Here is a 23,391-nt window from a genome sequence, read left to right on the forward strand (position 1 = left end):
TCTGTGAGACTGGAACAATGAAGTCCCCAGAGCTCTGAGGCACAGCAACAGCAGAAGTAGAGTAAGTGTCCCTACTGCCAAGTGAAACTACTTTAGATTACTGCTAGGCATCCACAGCAAAACCCCAAAGCAAAATACCAGCAAGACTTGGTGCTAAAAGCCTAGTCAGAGTCTCGTGAGTACCTTCAGCTATGTTGCAGTTAAACACTAACATATATAAATGAGACTTTCTGGATTACCAAGAAATGGTATTAAACTGCTTTCTCAGTCTGAACAGAGAAACCTGCATGCACAAGTGTTAAATTTCTGGAGCATGCCCCAAATTTGGCAAGACAATTTGCTTCCTCATTTGAGAGATTACAGCATGCAAAGGTCTATGGAGGCTTTAGTATTGCATGTGGAACAATTTAATTGAAACACAGTAAGATTTCTTAGGTATGCAATAATGTAAATCATGGTCAGACAACAGTGCTGTATATGTTGTTTATTGAACTTCAAATTCCATGGTACATCATAGATTAAATAGTTAAAAACTGTTTATTTACTATCATACAGTGTTCAAAAAGTCTTTCAAAACATATTTTTGGACAAAACTAAGAGCCAAATTCAAACATAATTCCCCCAGAGCAGCATGCCATTGGTGGAAGAAAGCTTCAGAGGACTGACTGTACACAACACAAAGCATGACAACACACCAAGTCATTGTTCTCTGCTGCAACACAGTCAAAAGAGACATTCTCTGTAATTACCACCGTTGGCAGGCACCTACAACATTAGTGGGACAGATTGCTCTGAAATTTTTCCTTCCAAACTTCAATACTCTATATAAGAGTACGAACTTACAGTTTCTGAGTTCTGTGATGTCTTACACTAGAGCTGACATCAAATGAGACTATAAGCTCTAAATATAGCCATAAACAGCAAGACCAAATTGACAAGGTCTTGCATTTATGCTCTTCAACCCTGACACACTGACACACAAAATTCCTACCATTCAATTTTTCATCTTAGAGACACTGTCACCTGAGGTCAAACAACTATGAATGAACAGCAGCAATGTCCTAGATTACTTCAAAGTTTTAGACTTGAAGTGTGATACAAGTACTTGAATCGCACTGCTCATCATTTGCATACAATTTGTGCCATCTTGCCATAACTGGATATACAATTAAGTAAAGTAAAATGCATCAAAAGAAATAAATCAGTCAACTGTAAACTGTTGGCAAGAATCATTCATTTACATATTTGTCTTCTACCTCAGGCATTTATACAAGATACTGAAGCCTTGAAGTGTCAGCTTAAATTTGTGCAACTTAAGAATTTCCTTCAGGAGGAGTTCAGTCATCTGACTGGACGAAGAGATCTCCAACCTTGCATGGCAGCCATCAGTCATAGCTCACCTCACAATAAGGTTCCGAGCCATAACATCATAAAAGCACGTTAGTGCCAATTCCAAGCAAAGTCAGGATTCACTGTTCAAGATTTCCCTGCTGTATTACTGTTTCCATTTGCAACGCTATTCACTGAGGAAGCCTCTCAAAAGCACCACTCCCTACTGCACTACACGCAGTGGTACTGATGCAAATGTTTAGTTTGCCCCAAAGCAGTTGGATATATTAGGGCTTCCACAGAACCAAGCGTGTACAACATGAAAACATGTAAGACAGCAGGTTTAACCTCAGCAGCCCCGTTGAGTGATGTCTTGTCCTGACGATTTTGTAATATCCATTGTAGTGAACACCTGTAAGACACCAAAACAGCTTATTTACTGTTGCTCTGTATCATCCATGTGGCTATTTGGTCTGCTCTTGTGAAGTAACAATACTAGATTTCCATGAACTATTATGGTGGAAAACAAGTTGCAGTGCACAGTTAACATACGTTTCCTGTCATGTGCTAACATCTTGTAGCCAGAAGTTAAGCGAGTACTAAATAAATCTCAGTATGGAATGCACTTCAGTATTATTTTCTTGCATGTATTTTTATTTTTAAAGCAGGTTTTAAGAACAAGCTTCCCCCTCACCCTCTTACCTCTGCACAAGTTGGATGGATACCAATTGTTTCATCTAGTAATTCTTTGGTGAGACCACATTTTATTGCAGCAGCAAAACCCTGGGTAACTTCACCAGCATTAGGTCCAAGAACATGAAATCCTACCACACGGTTCTTTAAGGGTGCAGAAAAACAACAATGAGTAAAGTAGGTAAAGTTTAATAAAAGCTCATGTACATAACTCCCACTACCCCTAAAATTATATGCTATACAAGCAGGTCAATCTTGTTAAAACACCCTAGGTTTGAATTTTGAGCAAGCTATCTGTGTAGCAAAATCTACAGTGATGGGAGTAGCCTGTAAGAATGAGATAAAAATGGTGTGGTCTGTTTTAATTTGCCTGATGAATTGATTTATTAAGAGAAATACAAACAATGGTTTAAAACATTTTCCCTAGACATCCCAATGCCTTCAGAAAAGCCCTAGCCCTGGTCTGACCATAATTTGCAAGACAGGATACAAATTCCTTACAACACAGAGAACCAAAGACACTATTTACTTGACATTTCCCCTAGCACTTAAGCATGCTAGAAAAAGCTTTGCATAGAAATCTAGAGAAAATCTTCCCCTCCACTGTGATCTTTTCACTTGGCGTTCTTGCAGTCAGTCTCCACTAACAGCAGAACTTTGTGCCTTTCTGCAGTCTTTGAAAAAGGCATTGGCAGGGTAATAAGGAAGAGTGAGTTTATTTCCTCTTTAGTTCGACAGCCAAGCTATTTCATCATATCATTCCTTGTCTCCAAAGTGATTTTACACTCTAAATTCTTCCTTTGTACATCTGTTCTCCTAGTTTTTGGGACAGATAACAGACAGCATTGGCACTTGTTTTTGAAACAAAACTCACTGATCTCTAGAAATAACAGTTTCTTATCACTGAGGTTCTAGGATCAACAACGTTTTCCAAGTTCCTGTTAAACATACAAATCTCTGCACATTGCAAAAAGTCCAAAGCAAAAAAACACGATGGTCCAGAAGCCTAAGGGAAGACTGTACATATATAATAGTTCAACAGCCCTTGGAAAAACCCTGGAGAACTTCACAACTTTATCCTTTAATAGAGACTCAGGATGAAGTTTCATAAACCTATAAAGCTATCACTTGCTCAAACAACTGTTATACAAAATCAAACAATCAGCTCTTTCCAAATTGATTGAACCTCTTAAACTAATGCTTATGTTAACAGCAGATAGAGCTAGTCTACGGCAGGCCAGATATTCTGTCTTTCGGCTTGTCTAAATAAAAATATTCATTAATACACTTGACACATACATTCTGGCTTGCTACTTACATTGTCGTGTTTAGCACAGATAATCTTTGCATAACAAGTATTGTTATCTCGGCCTGGTACTGTCCATTCAAGTGGCCAGAATAAACTGTGATAAACCTGGGAGGATAACAAGAAAGAAGCATAACAGTTTGATGAATTAATTCAGTCAGACAATTCTAGTTTTTTAATCTGTATTTACAAATAGGTGGTTTGACATTTAACTCACTGGACTGTTGTAGCATATTAAACAACAGTGCTTTCCTCTCAGCATCTGCCACCCCCATCCTAGCAGTCCATATTCCAAAAGTTAGTAGAGAAACACTTAAAACATGTCCCAATTAAAGCTGTAGCTGTTTTAATTGTTTAAAAGACAGCACCTTATGATTATTTCCAATGAGAGAAACTCTTTAGTAGTGCATGTTTAATTTCTAGTTACTATTTATTTAATCCTATTCTGCAAAGCAATTAAAGCAAAAACTAAATAATGCCAAGTATATTTGAAAGACAAAGGAGTTAAATACAAGGCATGCAAACAACTCTCTTGAAGTTGTCTTCAGAGAAGTGCAGAAGCTGGAAATTACCATAAAACAAACAAGTTGTGGTTGATACTTCCCATAGTCCTAAGTAAAGGTCAGGAAGAATTTAATTCCCAATTCAGGTACAGTGAACAAGTGGAAAATAGACAATCCCAAGTGTTTGGTATACTTCAGCCATAAGAATATTTACTTTGCTACAACAAAAGAGCTACCCACAGTTTTGAAGCCTAATTTTGGCTTCCTGAATTCAAATGATTCTCAGAAGTGCAGAAATAGCTATGCAGAATTCTAACCTTATCAAGTCAAGTCCTATATTTTTGGCAATCCATTAACTTGTTACTCAGATTTTTCTATGATCAAAGGGCTGTCTAGGTAATCTAGGTGCACAAAAAATCTCAAGCTACAAGTTAAACAAGTCCTGAGTGCTCTCACCTCCAAATTTTGCTTTCCATATTTTTCTATGGCTTTCTCTTCAGCTAGCCCACAGCTGCCATACTCTAAGGGAGTAAACACTGTTGTTGGTACATTGATATAATCACACTGAAAAAAAACACAACAAAGTTTATATTTAGACTGTGCAAGTTCTACATGATAGATCGTAGGAAGAATTTTATTAACCCAGTCTTATGTTTGCAGAACACTTGCAGTGCCCCCAGTCATATGAACAACTTGTGTTACTGCAATTCTGAGGAAAAAAACATAGAAGTAAATTAAAATTGTGTTCTTACACCTTTACCTTTGTGGAACTACCACCATAGAGCCTGCGGGCTAGGAGTTTCCCTGCTTGAATTGCAACTGGAGTAAGTTCAAGCTTTCCCTCCAAGATATCCCCAATAGCATAAACATAAGGCACATTGGTTTGTTCTTCTTCATTTACAGGTATTTTCCCATTCCTTTAAAACAAACAGAAAATAAAACAGAGTTCAGTATCATGACCTTCCTCAGAGCTCAGCAAAAACCAAATTGGATATGTTCTGCTACAAAGATGTTAGTTTAACCACTCAGCGTATTTTATGAAGTATGCTTATGCCATTTTAGTTCAGTTGCAAGTTCTTCAAGGCATTGGTTTCTGACACACGGGTGAAGTTAAGATTCAATGGGACAGTTTTGTCTCCAGCAACAACAGAAGTCTGATGACAATGAAGTTAGTCAGGCATCTTTGGACTTTTGATCTTTTGTTTGAATATTATACAGCTTGCAATTTACATTTTTCCCTATGGGGGAAAAAAGCTGCATCATCACTCACATGTATAAGTGAGTTGGTTTAATAAGTTGCTAGCTGCTGCAAGCTGATTCTAATTCTATTGCCTGATCTACATAATCCTGCCTTTTTCTTTGCACCAGCTTTGCACTGACACTGGGGAGAAAAAATTAAAAAGAAATCTGTAGTGAGTAGCTTACTCCTTTTTTAGATGCTCAGATTGACTTGCATGATTTCCAGGACCACAGCATCAGACTTACAAGCCTATTAGGCAAAAAAAAACTTTACAGATGTACTGAGATTCCTGTCAAATCACAGTTCAAGCTCTCTTAGGTGGAACAGCCTTCAAGAAATAATGAAATATACACTAAAACTAGAGGAACGCGTTAAAAGTTAGTATGTATAAAATCTAAGTAAATAAACGTATTCCTTGAGTACAGTGGCCAACAAGTAAGTAGTAGAATAATTCTTCCATTGAATAAATATTTAAGAAATTAAGTCCCTTGAAATTGAAATTGTACTCAAATTCAGGAGATGTTAAACAAGGCAATTAAGTGAACCTTTAAAAGTGTGGGTTGAAAAAAAAGCATCAGTAGCACAGATTGTTAAAAAGTTTTAAAAAAATAAAATCAGTGGCTTAGGGGAGTTGAGGAATACTCACTTCTCATTGATTTTGACACCAATCGTCTCTAAACCAATATTTCTGGTACACGCATCACGACCAATAGCTATCAAAACCTAAAAAATAAAATTACACCCAGTAATTTTACACAAGGAATTGTAATGCTGATTATGTTTTACTTTTTTCTTTCTGAAAAAGCTTTAAAGCATACATGACTGAATTGACTTCTCAAAACAAACAAAAAAAATTGGAAAGAGGAGCTACCCGCTGCTCAGTCTCCTCCAAGCACAACTTATTTCAGAGATACAACAAACAGCAACATGTTAGTAGCAGAACAAAACAGAAACACTGTTCACCAGAACCAAATTCCAAGCATGAGAAGTTTCACCTGTTCTGCTGACAGGGCACAACTGAAGACGAATATTTAATTTTCACCTTTTTTTTTTTCCTGCTAGCAAGTTACATAAATAATTTTCCAAGCAAGACTTTACTTTTCTCCTGAACAGCTGTTACAGCTGTTAAGGTATTTTAATACATATCCATAGTATTGCCACATTCAGTTATTTTAAATCCAGAAATGCTTACAGTGTTATATTCTCCCACAAAAGTTTCTGGTCCCTCAGTAAACTGTGCTGTCACTTTTAGTCTTCCAGGCGTGCCATCCTCCAACTTTTCAACCTGTATAAATATTTGTAAGCTTAGAATGACCTCAAATACCAGAATTCTTGCATTAGCACTTCAAACTTTGACCTATTGTTATTCAGCAGTAAAAAAAAAAAAAAAACAAAAAAAAAACCTTAGTCTCATAAAACATTTATTCTTGTACAATACCAAAACCTTCTCAGAAAGCACATGCATTCTAGCTATGCTGTCTACAGTAATTTAATGTAGAGAGAAGAAAGCTTAGGAAGCACTTGCCTGAGTAGGTATACACTTTCTGATGAATGTTACACCATGTGTTTCCATGTGGGCACCTATTTTTTCTGCCATTTCTTGGTCAAAGCCCCGAAGAAGTATGGAACGCACCATTACCGTGACATCTAGACCTAGACCAGCAAGAAATCCTGCACACTCCAGCGCCACATAGGAAGCACCCACAATTAGCGTTTTGCCAGGACAATAAGGCAGGGAGAAGAGGTCATCACTAAAAAGAGAAGTATAGGTTACAAGGTTCTTTGAAGACAGACTTGTCTTTGCAAACACCGGAGCAGACAAAATTCAGTCTATTATGCCTTTTCATCTCACCTTGTAATACAATATTCTTTATCTCCAGGGATACCAAGATATCTAGGCCTTTCTCCTGTTGCCAGGACAAAAGTCTCTGCGGTGTGATAGGTTACTTGTCCTTTTCTATTAGTTGCCTGTTACATAGACAGAGTTAAAAGTCTTTATCACAGGAACAGGTATTACAACAAATTAAAAACTACATAATCCTCACCTATAAGAATTAAGCATATCAACAGTGCTTAAGTGCTAGCTTCAAATAAAGCCTAATACATTTACAGATCCCATGCAGATCACGTAAGAATAACTGGTTTAAATTACAGACTGTTAGGCTATTCTCTATCCTTTTAGGTTAGAGTACCTAAAATAATTTAAAACCTTCATTCATGCACTTTAGTTATTTGCCAAAACAGATAAAGTTAAACTCCCCCTAGTACAACCTAGATCTTAAAGTCTCTGTTCTAATTCATTTATAATGCTAAGGACACTATTAAGCAAATGACCTGTATATGCGGACAGAAATAGTTGGTACATGAGGTATGTAAAGCATATCATCTCCTCACCACTAGTCTCTTGGTTTGAAAGACATTTAATTCAGCTTTCATAAGCTCATATCAAGAACAGAAAATTGCAGCCACTGAACCAAGCAGTTGTCTTCAAAATGCAATTCTTCTAAGTTAACCTTGCTACACTGCTATCACTCACAGCAGGATTACCAGCACATGCTTTGTCTTGCAAAACTGGCAGTTTAATTCTTATGCTGATACAGCATAAGGTTCTATCAGCAGTGTTATGCAAGTGCTTAATCCAAATTTGATTTCTAGTTTGTGTGCTTTAGTATGAAGAGTTTCCAAGTGGCATATTGTTACAGTTGAAGGTTTTGTGTTATATATTATTTTGTTTGTTTGCTTTTGGCTCAGTTTGCTGACCTTTGTCATGACATTAGCAACTAAGACCATCTCATGCAAGACTTAAGTTTACCGGAATCTGCATTACTCTTATGTAACAGTTAGTAGGTTTGCAAATACTGTGACACGTAATAAAGCACAATATTAATTTCACCAACTTATTTCAGAAATGACTTCTTTTAACTTAGGCTGACTTAAGTTGGCAGTGTTAACATGAAGCCTTTTCCTTGATGGATTTTAAAAGGCAACTTTAGAATACAAGTTCTCTCTCAGGTGAATAAGATGTTTCAACACAGCACATACCTTAATTTTGTGTGGTTCAACGAATTCTCCATAAGAATTTAGGTATGTCACAGATTTCTCCCTTAAGGACAATCGATAACCCCAGTTTAAAGAACCAATGTAGTTTTGAATTGCTTCTACCATGATCTCCCAGTTGTGTTTAACTGAAACAAGCCATTAATTTCATATTTTAGAAAACAAAGCACAACAAACCCTTGAAGAAAAACTTGTCTTATTTATTGTACATCATGCTAAGTAGCCATCATTGTCATCAGTAATTAGGATACTTATTAAAGTCATGTGTTACTATGGTGCACTTACCTGACTTGTTATTACCTGAAATAAACCCATTCTAAAAGTTAATCCATTTATTTCAGATTCCATGTATGACTCAAAAAGGAGAAATGCTTCTGATTCCCTTATGAAAACTATGGAACTCTGCCTTTATTTACTAAGTCTGAAGTCCAAGAACCATCTCTACTATCTGTCATCTGTAGGCTGCCTTGTCTGTCGTCTGTTCTTACTAACCTTGTTCTTCATATTGCCAGCCATATTTCCTTGAATCTTTGAGTGCCTGTCCCAGAAGTGCTGCTTGATGCATTAGCTTCTTTGGAATACAACCTACATTTACACAGGTGCCACCAAGACCTAAGATGGAAAGAAATATGTTATTGTATTGCCCACATGAACAGAACATGCTTCTGCTATTATGTGCTTTACATAGCCACCCATAGATCAGTTGTTGATGCTTGCTGTAACATGGAATTTCTGCTGTTAGACATTTTAAAATACAGTGAACTTTATTTGACTCATCAGGCCAAGAACGGTACCATGTGATGTCAAACACAGAGGATAGTTACTTACAGAGTGCTTCGTATTTTAGTTTGATCAGCAAGTAAGCATGGCAGAGTTCCTAAAATTTAGTATCATCTATCTGTAGAATATGAAATATGTATTTGATCGAAGTTTTAGCCATAATGATTGAAGTTTTAGCTCTAAGAGCACATTCAAAGCTTGACTCAAAGTTTGACCAGTGAAATACCTTACTCATTCTCAATTGCCAATAACATTAATTAGGTCAGACAGTAGCTGCCTAATTATGAAAAGGTATGAAGAGGTGAGGCATGGACAGCTATAGTCACATAACCTAGATCAGTTGTCCTTGAAGTAGAACTAGATGAACTAAAGTGCATAATAAAACAAACACAAGAAAATGAACACATGGTATTCGGCTACAGTATTAAAGTGAACAGAATTAGAATGAATTCTCAGTTCTTTTTCAAATGTAAAAATACACAAAACAGAAATAACTGTCCAGAAAAGCAACATCTTTGTTACGTGTTCCAGAATTACAGTAATTCTGCCCTAATTTCTAAGGATACAAATCTGTAATATCTAACAAAGTAGTAAGTATGACTGGCACTCAAGCACCATCAAATACAAGTTAACAGAAACTTACCCCAGGAGGTTCCAAGAGGCGTTGGAACAACATAATCTAACACCATTACTTTCTTTCCCAAGGTAGCAGCTTCCTGTAAAAAATGTCAGCATCGATGAACTTCTCAGCAAAGAAAAGCTTTTCTGCTCTTTTACAGTCATGATATACTCAGCAATAATAGCAGGCTCATTTACTAGTCTCATTAATACATGCCTCTTCTACCTCCTCCACTAAGCAAAAATACATAACCTTGTCTGACCTCACAGTTGACCCTGCTTGGAGCAGGAGCTTTGTCTGGACGTCAATCTAATGTCCATTGCAATCTGAATAATCTTATACACAAGGAATGACCAGATACTTGACTGAATCTACTCGCTGTTTCATATTTTAAGGGCTCGGATCAAGTCTTTAGGTGCCTCAAATCTGTTTAAGAACTCCTGCACGGTTGTTGAGATCCTGGATCAAACAAGGTTTAAAATTAGCCAGTTATTTTGTATTCGATGAATACTCAAACTGTCCCACTCTAAACAGGTTGGTGATTATCACTAATGTTACAATTCACGTCTCAGAAGGCACTTCGAGGAAAGACCTGAAGCATTCTGAAAATAACTAATGAAGGAGACTGTCCATACGGAGTTGTGGTGCAGAGTAGAGTGTGTTAGTAGAGGGTATAGGCAGTTCTGGTGAAAGAAAAGAACTCACACCTTCTCCCACAAACTAGAATAAAATATGAAGCTGTATCACCTTCTCTGCTGTTTTTATATTGATCTAGTTATAGCCGCATGCTTAACTGCATTGTAGAGCAATCAGCAATGTTGCCAAGAGTAACCTCACCATGGCCAAACCATAAACTGATGGTTAGGATAGCTAGCTGAGAGGTAGGAATTGTGGGTTCAAATCCCTCATGTAGAAGAGAAAACTGAATCCGCATCTCAGGTCCTGAGGCATTCTGAACAACAGCTGATTGTGTAAGAAGTACATAATCTCTATTACCATTTCTGCAAAAGCAGCTAGAAGAAGCAATAAAGCATGAGGAAGTTTCTTGAGATAACAGCTGAAAGCTTTTCATTTTACACTGTTGGTAGTAAAGTTGGTAGTCCTGGATCCTAAACAGAAATACTTCAAGAGTAGCCTGTACATTTCTAGATTACTGTTTGGATGTGTTCAAGTGCCTGTACACTACACATGAAGAGGAGATACTTAAAAAGCTTTTGGTTCCACCCTCAGCCAGGAACCTAAAGCCTATTATTAGATGACCTGACTAGGCATTGGCTTGAAACTACTCTATACAGACTGATCTTTTGAGTAAGCACACTACTAGAACCACTACTGATTCATTAGCAAGTTGAACGCTAATAATCATGAAAATATAGATTCTTTTAATTCTACTGTGATTAATATGAAGACTAATTTTTCAAGAAGTTTCATATAGAACCTGTTCTTCATGTCATACCTTGGAACAAGCAAGTCCACCTGAGCCACCACCAATAATAATGAGGTCATAATCATAGGTTTCCGCATCTTTGACATCCCCAAGAAGTTTCTGCAGTGTTCCATTCTGATAAGCCTGTAGAAACACGTTTGAATTGATTTTAAGTAAAGACTGAATTACATTGCCTTTTCTGATGTAGATCATCCAGTCTTACATCTCCCTACAATATCTTAACAGAAGATAGAGCTGTTCCTCAATTTCAGGATCTGAATGGCCAGAGACTCCAAGCAACCTGATCTAGTTGAGGCTGCATTCAAAGTGGGGGGTTCCTAAAGTAATTCTGTGGTTGTGAAGATCATGGTCCTGGAAAAGATTCAAATGTGTTTCACATTTTACTTGCATAACAGCCTTTATGTCACAGAAAAGGCACTAAGAATCAAACAGCAAATTAAAAAAAAAAACAGATTGTCTATTTCCTCAATCATACAGCTTGGATTGAGTACTACACAAACTTTCTAAGAACAGTCTAGAAGTTCCAGAGCCTATCTTACTGACAGATTCAAGAAAAATGCTTGTATACTTGTAACAAACATAGGAGTTAATTCACTAACAAACTAGGCAGTAAAAACACAAGAAAAATGGCTTGATCTAACACTCCCCCCCATAGTCTTGTTTACCTCCAGTTGATTTTTAAAGACAAGTTACCTTGTAAGTTGCATCACAGCCACCTACGTGCTTTCCATTCACAAATACGTTAGGCACTGTCCTCTGATTAGTTAGCTCTGCTAGTACTTGCTGAATACTGGGTCCATCAGCTAAAAATAAATGCAACAGGTACATTACACAACTATTTTAAAATCTTTTTACTCCAAGACCATATCTATTTAGCATCAGTGATTATAGCAATTGCAAAGAAAAAGTATTCTTAATGAGAAGTAATTCCAGAAAAAAAGAAAAATACTGAGAGCTGTATTATGTGCATCTTAAACTATAACTAGTTCATAGTATCTCCGTTTTAAAAGTAAAAAAAATAAGTACAAAGAGATACTTCAGATTACTAATTATGTATATTTTCCCTCCAAACATAGCTTAAGCACAAACACATTAAAAAAGCATTAGAAACTAAGTTTTGTCTCTGTATATAGAGAAAAAAACCAGTGGGTGATGACACGCAATCAACAGTTTACCAGTGGTGTGGTGAAGAGCTTAGTGAGAATTAGAATAGCTAGAAACTATTTGTTCTTAACACTACACTCATTATGTATACGTAATGGAAGGCACACAGTACTATATTTGTAGTGAAACTAAAGCAACTTGGGCTTTAGGAAAAAAAAAAAATATCAAAACTGGCAACAGTCAAGATACTGGAATTCACTGTTCTTTCCCATGACTCAGCAATGTCCCCCATAAAGGTCACTCTTATACCACGTCAAACATTAACAATTCATCTAAAGCCACAAAAGAAACTGAGAAGGTAGAAAAGTACTGTGTTTTTTTTTCCTGAAAGACAAAACTTCTGATGGAGAAATCTGATCTCACATCCTCTCAGTTGACAGTTTGCACAGAGAGTAAAAGCCTTCAGTTATATTAAAAACACATCCTCCATTAAAATCCACACTGAAGGCTAACCGGTCTTTTATCTCTGTACGCATTAAAACTGATTTTAATTGCTTTTTATTACTTTCAGTTAGTTCAAGAGAGCTTGTAGTCATGCACAGTCACTGATTTTTTAGCTGCATGAAGCAACACCTGGTAGGTTTCCTTTCTGCTACTTACCTGTTACATCCAGTTCTAAAGCATAGTACTCTACACCCATGGAGCTGAAGAGTTCTTTCACCTGCAACAGGAAGGGACACAGTGGTTTTGTATACAGGCAGACTGCCAAGGCAAAGCTTTCACAAGATCTGATGCACAGTTCAGGGTAAGACCTAATCGTTGGATGTAAGAACTTAAGTCTCAATTATATGAGCATGTAAGGACTTCTAAGTCTCATTTATAATTCTTTGAGTGCCAGTAGATGTTTCTGATAAAGTTTGGCACTACTGCTACATTTTGCACTGTCCTTATTTAAAGCCAGAGTATTAAACAGCATTCAGATTAAGTATCCCACATCTGAGCAATCTTCTATTACAAGTCTTACTGACCTTACGAGACAGTTTCTTTATACAATTGGCTTAGCTGTAGATCTCTCCATCCCCTGACAGACAAAAAAATGCCCATGACAGTAACTGCTACGCATTATATCATCAAGAGAGAGAATGCAGCAGCCAGATTCCTTGATAATACTAAGGAAAGGCAGAAGAGCAGGGAGCAGAGGATAACTTGCAAAACAAAACACTGATGAGCACATGCAAAACAAAATAAAAACATTGCATTATAAAAAAGCCACAACAAGAATGACTCTCCAGGTGTACTCAGCACTGGGACAGCTCATGTCTACCTGCTGCCCTGCCCACATTCAGTTTTGTTCACTGCACCTCAGAAAATATTTAGAACAAGTGGAGAACAATTATTCTGACTAAGAAGACAATGAGCTGATTTCAACTTAAAGAAAAGATGTGGAAAAATGGCTGTTTCAATAAATAATTGACTGCCATAAGGAAGAAGAAAAGTGGTGGTGGATGCAATAACTAATGGGCTTGAACTGCATCAAGAGATTGAGATGAGACCTCAGGAAATAGTTTTCCTAATAGCAAGATGCTGAAACATATAGCCTACATAGAAGACAATCTTCATCAGTGAGTGGCTTCAAAGTACACGTCAAAAGTATTTGACCTACTGCTTCTCCTACACTGAGGCTGGGGACAAGACTTTTTTTTTTCCTCCACCTCTGATTTTTGGTTTGCTGTTTAACAACACCTGCCTTAGCCTTCTGGAATAAAGCAGGAGTAGTTCTAACTTGTTGGCCTTAGTAAAACAAAGTCATTCACATCCTCCTTGTGAAATATTGACAGAGTTAGTATCAGAATGTAAGTTACATTTTTAACCTTTTAAATTGCTATTCTTCCCCACTAGACAGAAGGGTCTAATGATACTTGGTCATTAAAAGTCTGCTTGTCCCCTGCACTGCCATGAAATATCTCAGACACAACATCAGTACAACATGTTCCAGAAACATGTTTCATGTACCCAAGAGCCAGTATGGAAACAAACAAGCTAAAACCTCTATGTACAAGCCTAGCCTTAAAAAGAAAAGTCATCCTAAATGACAACTCAGTTGAGATTTTTCCACCCCAACAGCTTCTGGGTGTTCTTGTAATACTAGTTCTGAATGGACAGGCTGCTATTATTACCAGATTCAAATCAGGTGGCCTTTTTGAAATAATATTTTTACAGTAACATCCATTTGTAAATTAGCAGCATGGAAATTACGAACTGTTCTTCCAGAGGGACAAGGACATACCTCATGGCACAAGTAATACTACAGCTGGCAGCATTTATTCCTTCAAAATACACTTTGACAGACTTACCTGTGCAAACAGATATCATAAGGCATTAGGTAAAATATCTGCTTTTAATCATAACCATCGTGATGGATGAACAGCTCTAACAAGAAGCACTAAATCTGTGTGCTCCTTGCGAGCATCAAGTCTAAACAATAAAACTCAATAAGCTGCCGATAGATAATTCAGAAAAAAAATCTTCTACAACCAGCTTTCCAACGAACCCCTGATTTATTGATGGCAATTCATTAAATTGAGTCATATCTAACAACCTTAAAAACGTTAAACACATGATAAAGGAGTGTTTAAAGTGTTTAAAGAATGCTGCTGTGATCCATAGTGCTACTATGACAAAGGCCAGGTATTTCACTGCTTCCTGTCTTCTACTGGAGTTCCAGCTTTCTTCAAACAAAGGTTTTGTATTATGTATTAACAACGTGGCACATTTCTTACCACATCATATAGCAATTGTAGCAGACTACAATAAGCCCTGCATGTATGACTGATGACATTAGTTTTACAGCTGCAAATTAAATGAAATTGGAACAGCTCCTTGGAAGTCATTTGATCCAACCACCTGCACAAACAGGGACAAATGTGAAGTTTGATCATGTTGGCCAAAGCACTGCCTAACCCAGTTCTGAGTATTTACAAGGACAGAGATACCACAACCTCTCTGGGCTGTTCCAATGTTTGATCATCTCCATAGTGAAGAATTTCCATTTTATCTCATTGGAATATTCCTTGTTTCAAAACATACACATTGTCCCTTACTTGGCTTTTCACTCTACAGCTCTGAGAAGAGTGTGGCTGTCTTCCCTATAATCACCTGCTCCGCAGTAGCTGAAGATGGCAACAAAATCCCTCCTTAGCCTTCTCTTCTTGAAGCAGAACAAGCCAACCTCTTCTTCACACACCCTTTGCTCCAGCCCTCTAACCATCTACATGGCCCAAAAAGCTTTTGTCCTAAACTCACCATTACCATAAGGCTTGATTACTGGGATGACTATAGCTGTGGACTGAACAGAAGGGAAACAGCAGTGGAACTGCTCCAGCTCTGCAACTTCTTTATAAAGCCCAAGCCAGATGCCACAGAAGATCTAAAAAGCAAAGCTCAAGAGGATTGCTGCTATGAAGTGGTACGCTAAGAATGTGAAGTCACCAAATTAGCTACTTGGCTGCTGTTTTAGTTTGCAGCAAGACAGCAGGGTGTAACATGCAAGATTTCATTAGCAGCTTTTTAAAAAAAATATGAAAAAATGCTCTACAGCTTGAACATTGCAGTATCAGCCAGCAGGGTGGAGGACAAGACAGGATACTTTTGAAACAAGAAAGGATTATAATCAAGAAAAAGACAGATGTAAGACAATGCCTTTAGGTGACATTTATTCTCCACTGAAGATATGGTGTAAAGGAAAAAAAAGATAAATACCAGCACCCCAATTAGAAGTAGCTATTACACTTTATACTTGTATGAACAGAATAGGCATGTGTTAGCGGTGGTGAAGCAGAAAGAAAAATGACAACTATATGAAGAGTTGAGATCTTCAACGCAGGCAAGAGAGACTAGAAGATTTCAGATTGGAAATGAAAATTATTAGGAAGAATAGAAAGACAACACACTAATCATGAGTAATCTAGAGAAAGTAAACAGGAAATGATTTCTGAGAACTACTAAGAATTCAACAAACGGCAAAAACTGAAGTTACTAAAAGAAATTATGAAACAAGAAATAAACTTCCATGCAATATATAAATTGGAGAGCTTTCTCACCCCTGACATTTTAACAGCCACTATTAAAAAGGAGACCAAAAAGAGCTACTAGACCAGCCAATGAGACAACTGTCCACTGAAAACGTTTAACTCAATAAGATTAATACAAACTCGGGTCAACAAGTTCTGGAGCCACACTGCTGGAAGCTTCAGTGTCACACTGGTAAGTTTTCTTCTTTATTCCTCAGTCCTAAAAAGGTCATTTCTCCAATAAGTATCAGAGCCAGGATATCAGGTTGCATGGCTCCTCAATCCAATCATTTACTTGCCTTCTGACCATTGCACTGGCCTTCTTTCCCTGTTGAGCCTTTCCCGTTTTCACAAGGAAAAACTAGGAAGATTTCTAGATATTACTAAACATTAGACAGATTTTCCAAAACTTAGTGTTAGGCAAATTTCTTCAGAAAACTCTTCTTCCTGGAGATGCTTTCTGTCATTAGGGTAGCTAAGTAGATGTGAAGCTTCATACAGCAAAGTTAAGTAACACGGTATGTTGTGTCTATTGTTTCACCTATCAACTAGCACTCTTTAATATATAGAGATGAGTTTACCTGACATTTCTGTGGATGCAGACAATTATCAGTAATAGCATAACATGTAACAAGAATAACTGGCAGCTTCTATACAGCTACAGCTGTTGCTCCTAAAATTATTTCAACACATCACAGCATTCAGACTCTGCAATTTTTCATGCTAAAAATGTTTTCTTTATACATTTCTACTGTAAGTTAATCGTTTCAGGGTGGCAAAAAAATAAAGAACAGTCAAATTTAGTTGTGACAAGGAAGTCAGTCTAACACCACCCCTTTCTCACTACTGCTGGCTAAAGCAATTGAACAATAAATTGCAGTTGCAGAAAGAACTGCACAATTGCCTAGTCATGCTGCTAAATGGAACAAACAGAATCAACTACTTAATTTATTTAGAGAAATTACTTGCAGTACTCCTAAGATTGTGCTTTCCTTCAGATATTTTTTTTTCCAGCACAGCTACAGCCATTTGAAACAAAGAATTCTTCCCACGCACCCATTTATGCCCTTTTAGAACACAAATACATGGAACACCAGTGCTCAAGTACACCAGTTTTTCAATTAATCCTATCAAAAGCACATTGCTAACAACCATCTATGGTGAAAGAAGACACACGCTGCACAGCACTGATATCCCTATGTCTTTAAGAACTCAAAACTATGTGATTAAAGGCTAAGTACCCAAGCTGTAACTTCGCTTTCAAATTATATCCACTTCATTAATTCTGCAGACTAAATCAGCTAGCAAGAACACTGCATTATCCATTGTTCTCTCATTCCTTTCATTATTTTCTAAGTCTTCATAGGGAGGTGTTAAAATTCATACTGTTGGAGATACTTGTTTTACCACTTGATGCCTTTCCTGAGGCCTCTCTCTCAAACTTTCTTATAATCGTCTCTCTGCAATATATATTTCTACTGGCTTTCTTCATTGTATTACCTTTCCCTCCTGTCCCCAAAATGAAAAGTAAACCAAGGAAATCTGCCTAGAACAGAATTCAGTTCTTCTCTCCCTCATCTCCCACTCCCTGCCAATTTATCACCTGTTCCTCAAAGATTCATAGTAGGGCTTTTAACTCTCCCTCCTAGAAAGTGCTATGAGAGAGGGTCCTCATACTTCATACATTGTTCCTCTCTGTTCCATGACAATAAAGATTACATTCCTCAGATCTGAATGTTTCCTCAAAGCAAGTAATCTTGCCCAGTGAAGAAACTCTGAACAAAGAAAATGTTATTCTGGAATTTACTTATTGGACTACAATCAAGTCTATTTTTACCTAAAGCTCCTTGTGTTAGTCAAGTCCCACCACAATGCCAAAAAGAGACAAATGAACAGGTTGCAAACTTTATAAAGTGACTATGCCATGTTAGGACCTCAAAAACCACTGGATTGAGTGCCATACTTGTCAACAGTTAGCCAGTCAGGATCACTACAAGCACACAGAACAATACAGACAGGAATGACTTTAACTGTTCCTCAAAGGACAGCACTGAAGCCATCAACAAACGATTCTCATCAAGAGAAAACAACACTGATTAGTTTGTCCTGTCCTCTTACACAGAGAAGCATAATTTCTGAAAGCATCAATTAAGCTGCAAATGTGACAAAATACATTCACTCAAGTTTCCTACAGCAAGGCCCAAACACGTCCTCCCTCACAAGAGGGACTGTAACTAAGCCCAGCTACACACAGGAGTGCAGTTTCTGGGAACCTTCCCAGGTTGTCAGCTCCATTAAAGCATATCAGAACTCAATCCCACTTGTGTTTCTTCCACCGTGGCCACATCAAACATGCCATTATTAGGTTTAAATAACATTCCACAACATGCTGTTTGTAAACATCCAGGAATCGTACTGCCTATGAACACCCAGATCGGTGAGGGCTATGACTACAGCCTGTTGGTATCACTGAATTCTAATGAAGATCCCACATTTCTTTAATGACTCTTGCTCACCAGTTACAGCTAACCTGTGTGATTCACACATAACAGGGCTAGGGAAGATCTCATCACAACTCAGCAGTAGTGACTTCTTTTGGGAAAAGATGCTTCATGACTAGGACTTTGAACTTACGATTTTCCTAGAGTCAACCTTCTCCTCCAGATTTCAAAAACAACAGAAAGTTTAGCTTTCTGTTAAGTGAGGGCGCAGCTTCGACCAAGCTGAGTATAAACGAGGCGCTCACACTTGTGGCAGGAAAGCAGCCCTGCCAGAGCCCTGACCTTGAAGCAGCAGGTCCCACAGCGGAGGAAGGCACACGCTGTGTCGCACATCCCACGCACTCCGCTGCCCTTTGCTCACGTGGCAAAGGAAAAAAAAAATTAAAAAAAAATCACCCAGAACCCCAGCTCGGACCTCACCTCACCTCAATCCCTACAAAACCTGCTCTCACCGGGCGTCAAGGCGGGCACAGCACCTCAAAAACATAGCGCAAACCCCACAGGAGCCCTGCCACGAAGCAGCATCCCCGCAGCGACCTCACTCAGCCCTCAGAAGCCCAAGGCCTGGGCCTTCGGGCCTGAAGGAGAGGCCGAGGGGGCTCGGGGGCCGCCGCCTCACCTGGTTGCAGTAGGGGCAGTAGCTCTTGCTGAATATCATCACGCGGTGGGAGGCGATCAGGGTCCGCACGCGGAGTTTTAAGCCGTCCCAGTCCGGGAGCTGGGTTTGGCCCGGCGGGGGCGGCATGGCCGGGTTGTGCTGTGCCGAACCGTGCCGTGCCGGGCTGTGCTGATCCGTACTGAGCTGAGCCGAGCCGAGCCGTGCCGGGCTGTGCTGAGGCACTGAGACGAGGCGCGTTCAGGGCAGGGCAGCGGCGCTGAGGTGAAGCCGCCCGCGCGCGCCCCTCCCAGCCAGCGGCCGCCCCACGCGCGTGCCCAACGCCCGCTCCGGCCTCCTCCCCTCACAGCCCTGCCCCTTCCGGAGCAGGGAAGGCGACGGGCTGGGCCGACCCACCCGCCGCCGAGGGGGGGGATAAACAAATAATAAGGACATCCAGCAACGCGAGCCATCATGACATAATCTAGAATTTTTTCTATCTATACAAAGAAACGTTAGTGTTTATGTAGAGGTGGTGTTGAGGGAGGTAAACGTGTATTTTTAAGCCGTCCCCCCCCCCCCGCTGAGAGCTGTGGAATGACCCAAGAGGAGGGGGACGAGAGGGCGCATGCCCGGAGGGGGCTGTGCCCGCGGAGGGGCGGGGCTGTGCCCGCTGAGCCCTCCCCCGGCGGGCACGGGGGGGCTGCCGGCATTTTGGGCCGCCTCAGGGCTGCCTCAAGGCTCCACAGGGTCGTCCGGGCCTGAGGTGGCGGGGATCGCCTTGTGTCCCCGCGTGGAATAAATACTTTTGTTTATTAATAAATAAAATGGATTCTGGCTTGAGGACAGGTCGGCTGAGGCAGCCGGAAGAAAATCCCTTTTCTTAACTAATGCTGGGTTAAAGGAAAGGGATGCCGAAGCGTTATCATGTGTCCTGCTTATCATTACACACGTCTCTGATTAGGCTGATTATCCTCTTCCCAAGAATCAGTAATTCTCAGGACTGCAGGGTGGAGGGGACATGGTGCTGACCTGAGCCTGACTCAGGGCATGGAGCAGGAGGCACCCTGTCAGGTTATTCCCCTGCTCTGGTGGATTTTTGGCTGGGGAACGCTAGGCAGCGTGTCAAGGTCTCAAGAACCTGCTTATCTTCCTGCAGAGCATGCCCAAGTTCAGCAATTGCGGCAATAGCTTTCCGTAAACAGTCATAAGAGGTTACCCTGGTTTAGCATCTGGTGTTACTAGAACAAACCCAGCCAGCTTCTGAGTGACAGGAATCGTTTTCGGCTGGTGGGGAGACAAAAGTACAGAGACAAAAGTGATTTACTCAGTTCAGTGGGGAGTTTCTAACAAAGCCGGCAAAAAAGTCCAGTGCACCCTCCCACGCCTGCCACAGAGCAGCCTTACTGCTATTTAGTAATGCTAAAAATAATAACATATATAAGCTGTACTGCCACCAGTGATGAAAATGGGCCTGGTGGAAGGCAACTGACTCAACTTAATTCCTTTTTGATCACATGTATCAGTGGTGTTCGCTGCCCAGTGAGCTTGAAAAATTGTATATTACATGTATTTTAATGTTGACAATGAAAGAGTTCTAGACTAAGTGTTTCTATGCTTCCCACAGAGAAAAACAAATCCAAGTTTTGCAGCCTCTTATTTCAGTAGCAGCATGTAGGAAAGTGGATACAGTACTGCAGCTGCTGAGTTTCAACATAACATGCAGGGTCCAGAACTATCCACTGTACATGGTTCATAGTCCAGCAAAAACTGCTTGTTTGGTTCCTAGTTTTGGCTAATTGTTCTCCCTCCTTACACTCTTTCTGGTAGATGAGAAAGATCGCTACCCTTTGTATTCTTCCAGTAATTATTATCACAAGCTCAAGATTTTGTGTCACTGTCTGAAGGCTGGAGTGTTTTCATCCTGAACTTGGGATCAAGTCAGCTCTAGAAAGGTCACAGAACAGAAAAAACATTCAAAATACTTTTTTCTGTTGACTCTCACCAATGATGGATATGTGTCAATTTCTGTGAGGAATGAATGTCCAAAGCAAATAATATCACTTGAGTTTTTCCTTTGTGTGCTCTTTCTGCTGTTGGTTATTGTTATCAGTGTTAACGTAGATCGGGAATGGATAAGAGGGACAATGTCACCTTGGAACACAAGTGGGTGGTTTGCCATGGTAAGACATTGAGGTAAAACACACACAGGAGAGATTCTAGAATAGGATGAACAGAACAGAACAGAACAGAACAGAACAGAACAGAACAGAACAGAATAGAATAGAATAGAATAGAATAGAACGGAACAGAATAGAATAGAATAAAGGTACATAATTTCCACAGCTCTTCCACAGCACTAGAAGGCTCTTGGCATCCTGGCATCTGATCTCATACTTAAAAGTGTAAACCTACACACCACCCTTGAAAACATGGAGTAAGACAATCTCTGCCATAAAAAAAAGTCTCCAAACAACAAATTGATGAAGACAGCAGGCATTGGAAGCTGCAAATAAAACTGGTTGCAAGAAGAGATTTGGAGGAAGGAACAAATGGCTGGTAGAAAAGAACAAGGGAACTATTTTAAACATAACAACATGAAAGGCTTTAGCCATCCTTTTGTCTGAAACCAAAATCATATGTCACCTGGGCTTGCTCCCATTCCTTGGGGACATTCACATAGCTGTGAGCCTTTATGCTGCTAAAGGGAGTCAATTTAACAGTGAAGAATAGACAGTGAGCTCCCTTGTAGCCACATCCCTTTGTTCCCTGATTCAGTCCTCATGTCACAGCACAGGAATGGAAAGAGCGTGGCCTATCTCCAGCTTTATATTCCACTGGGGATCTCTCTATGAGGAGTTATTCCCCAAGGTTTCTCCCTTTTTAACGCATCCAGAATGCTGTAACAGAGCTAAGAAAGAATTGCAAATGTGTCTTAAAGATCACGAAGGTGACAAAAGCCCTGAACTGTGGCCCATTTTTTTTTTCTCACATTATGCCAGTGCCTTCCCTGATCTGCTGGAAGCTTACCCTTTGCATCAGGAGAAGAATAAGGGGGGCACATTTTAGGACCACATTTCCTCTTTTGCTGAAGGAGCTCGTATCTGCCTAGAGCTTCAAGCATTACCGTAGAAATCATTCATAATCCAGGAGACAGATGAAGTCTTTAGCCATGAGCATGGTTCCACCCTTTGTCAACATTAACAATAGAGAGACTGAGCCATGCTGGAGGCTGCTGAAAACCCGATTTGATAGCCAGTCATTTGGGTGACATGCAGATTGCCTGCAGCTCTGAATTCATGAATTAGCGTTCGTGGCAAATGATGTCAGAAGCCTGCCGGCACATTCACAGATTTTGGCACAATTAAATACATTACCGTCGGCATTGTTGGAGTCCTGGTGGCACACAAAATACAGACCGTGTAATAACCCTGTGCTTCAGGCCTGAGACTAAGAGGGCCTTTCAGATCATAAGAGACTTCAGCCAGGGAGGGAGGGGGAATGGCTGTTCTTCCTTCACGGAAGAAAGAGGAAATAAGCTCTTTAGCTGAGAAGAAACACTCTCCAGGAAGGGCTGGGCATAGCAGTAACTTCTGTTAGCAGCGGTAGTGCTAAAATACAGTGAACGTGCACACAGCAGAGGGCAATCACATCTTCATTGTTGTAAACATCCAACATCCCACCCCGAAATGCTTGTCTGGGTATTGGTGGAGCATTGAAATGAGGCTTGGAAGTAAACTGCTATTGAGAAGTCAATGGGGGAAGCTCAAGACCCACCAGGAATTATTTTTTCTTCCAGTTCTTGAATAAATAGTGAGAAACCTTTGTGCTCCTTTTTCGGGGGCATCAGAAACAAGGCAGTTAAATGAAATAATTGAAGTGGAACAGTTGGGACCTGCAGCTGCTAATGATGTGCACATGTGTTTTTTCCATGCAAAACTCATGCTTGTGAAGTCATAATAGACAGAGTGGGTTCCTTGAGTTCACTCTTCTGGTTTTGCAAACCATCTGCTAGTTTGTGCTTGCCAATGAGAGGTGGCTGTGGATTTGCCTTTCTGCAGCTGTGATGTTGGTGGTCCTGTGTTTCAAAATTCGGCTCTGCTGAATCTAATCTTACCCATCACGCTTTCAGTCTAAAGTGTCTGAT

At 39.7% G+C, this 23,391-nt stretch overlaps 1 protein-coding gene across 1 annotated transcript; it reads right to left on the minus strand.

The window, feature by feature from the left end:
• Nucleotides 1–469: 469 nt before the first annotated feature.
• Nucleotides 470–19,600, minus strand: TXNRD3 (thioredoxin reductase 3). The gene is made up of 16 exons (XM_084530769.1): nt 19,269–19,600; nt 12,739–12,799; nt 11,668–11,777; nt 10,984–11,097; nt 9,552–9,624; nt 8,621–8,740; nt 8,114–8,256; nt 6,924–7,039; nt 6,597–6,822; nt 6,264–6,356; nt 5,718–5,794; nt 4,592–4,748; nt 4,288–4,395; nt 3,341–3,436; nt 2,032–2,166; nt 470–1,741 (listed from the first exon to the last, which is right to left on the minus strand). Exons 1-16 carry the CDS (start codon nt 19,392–19,394, stop codon nt 1,679–1,681), a joined length of 1,818 nt encoding a protein of 605 aa, XP_084386895.1. The 5' UTR covers nt 19,395–19,600; the 3' UTR covers nt 470–1,678.
• Nucleotides 19,601–23,391: the final 3,791 nt, after the last annotated feature.

The sequence above is a fragment of the Aythya ferina genome, assembly GCF_964211825.1.
Source record: "Aythya ferina genome assembly, chromosome: 10".
Lineage (NCBI taxonomy): Eukaryota > Metazoa > Chordata > Aves > Anseriformes > Anatidae > Aythya > Aythya ferina.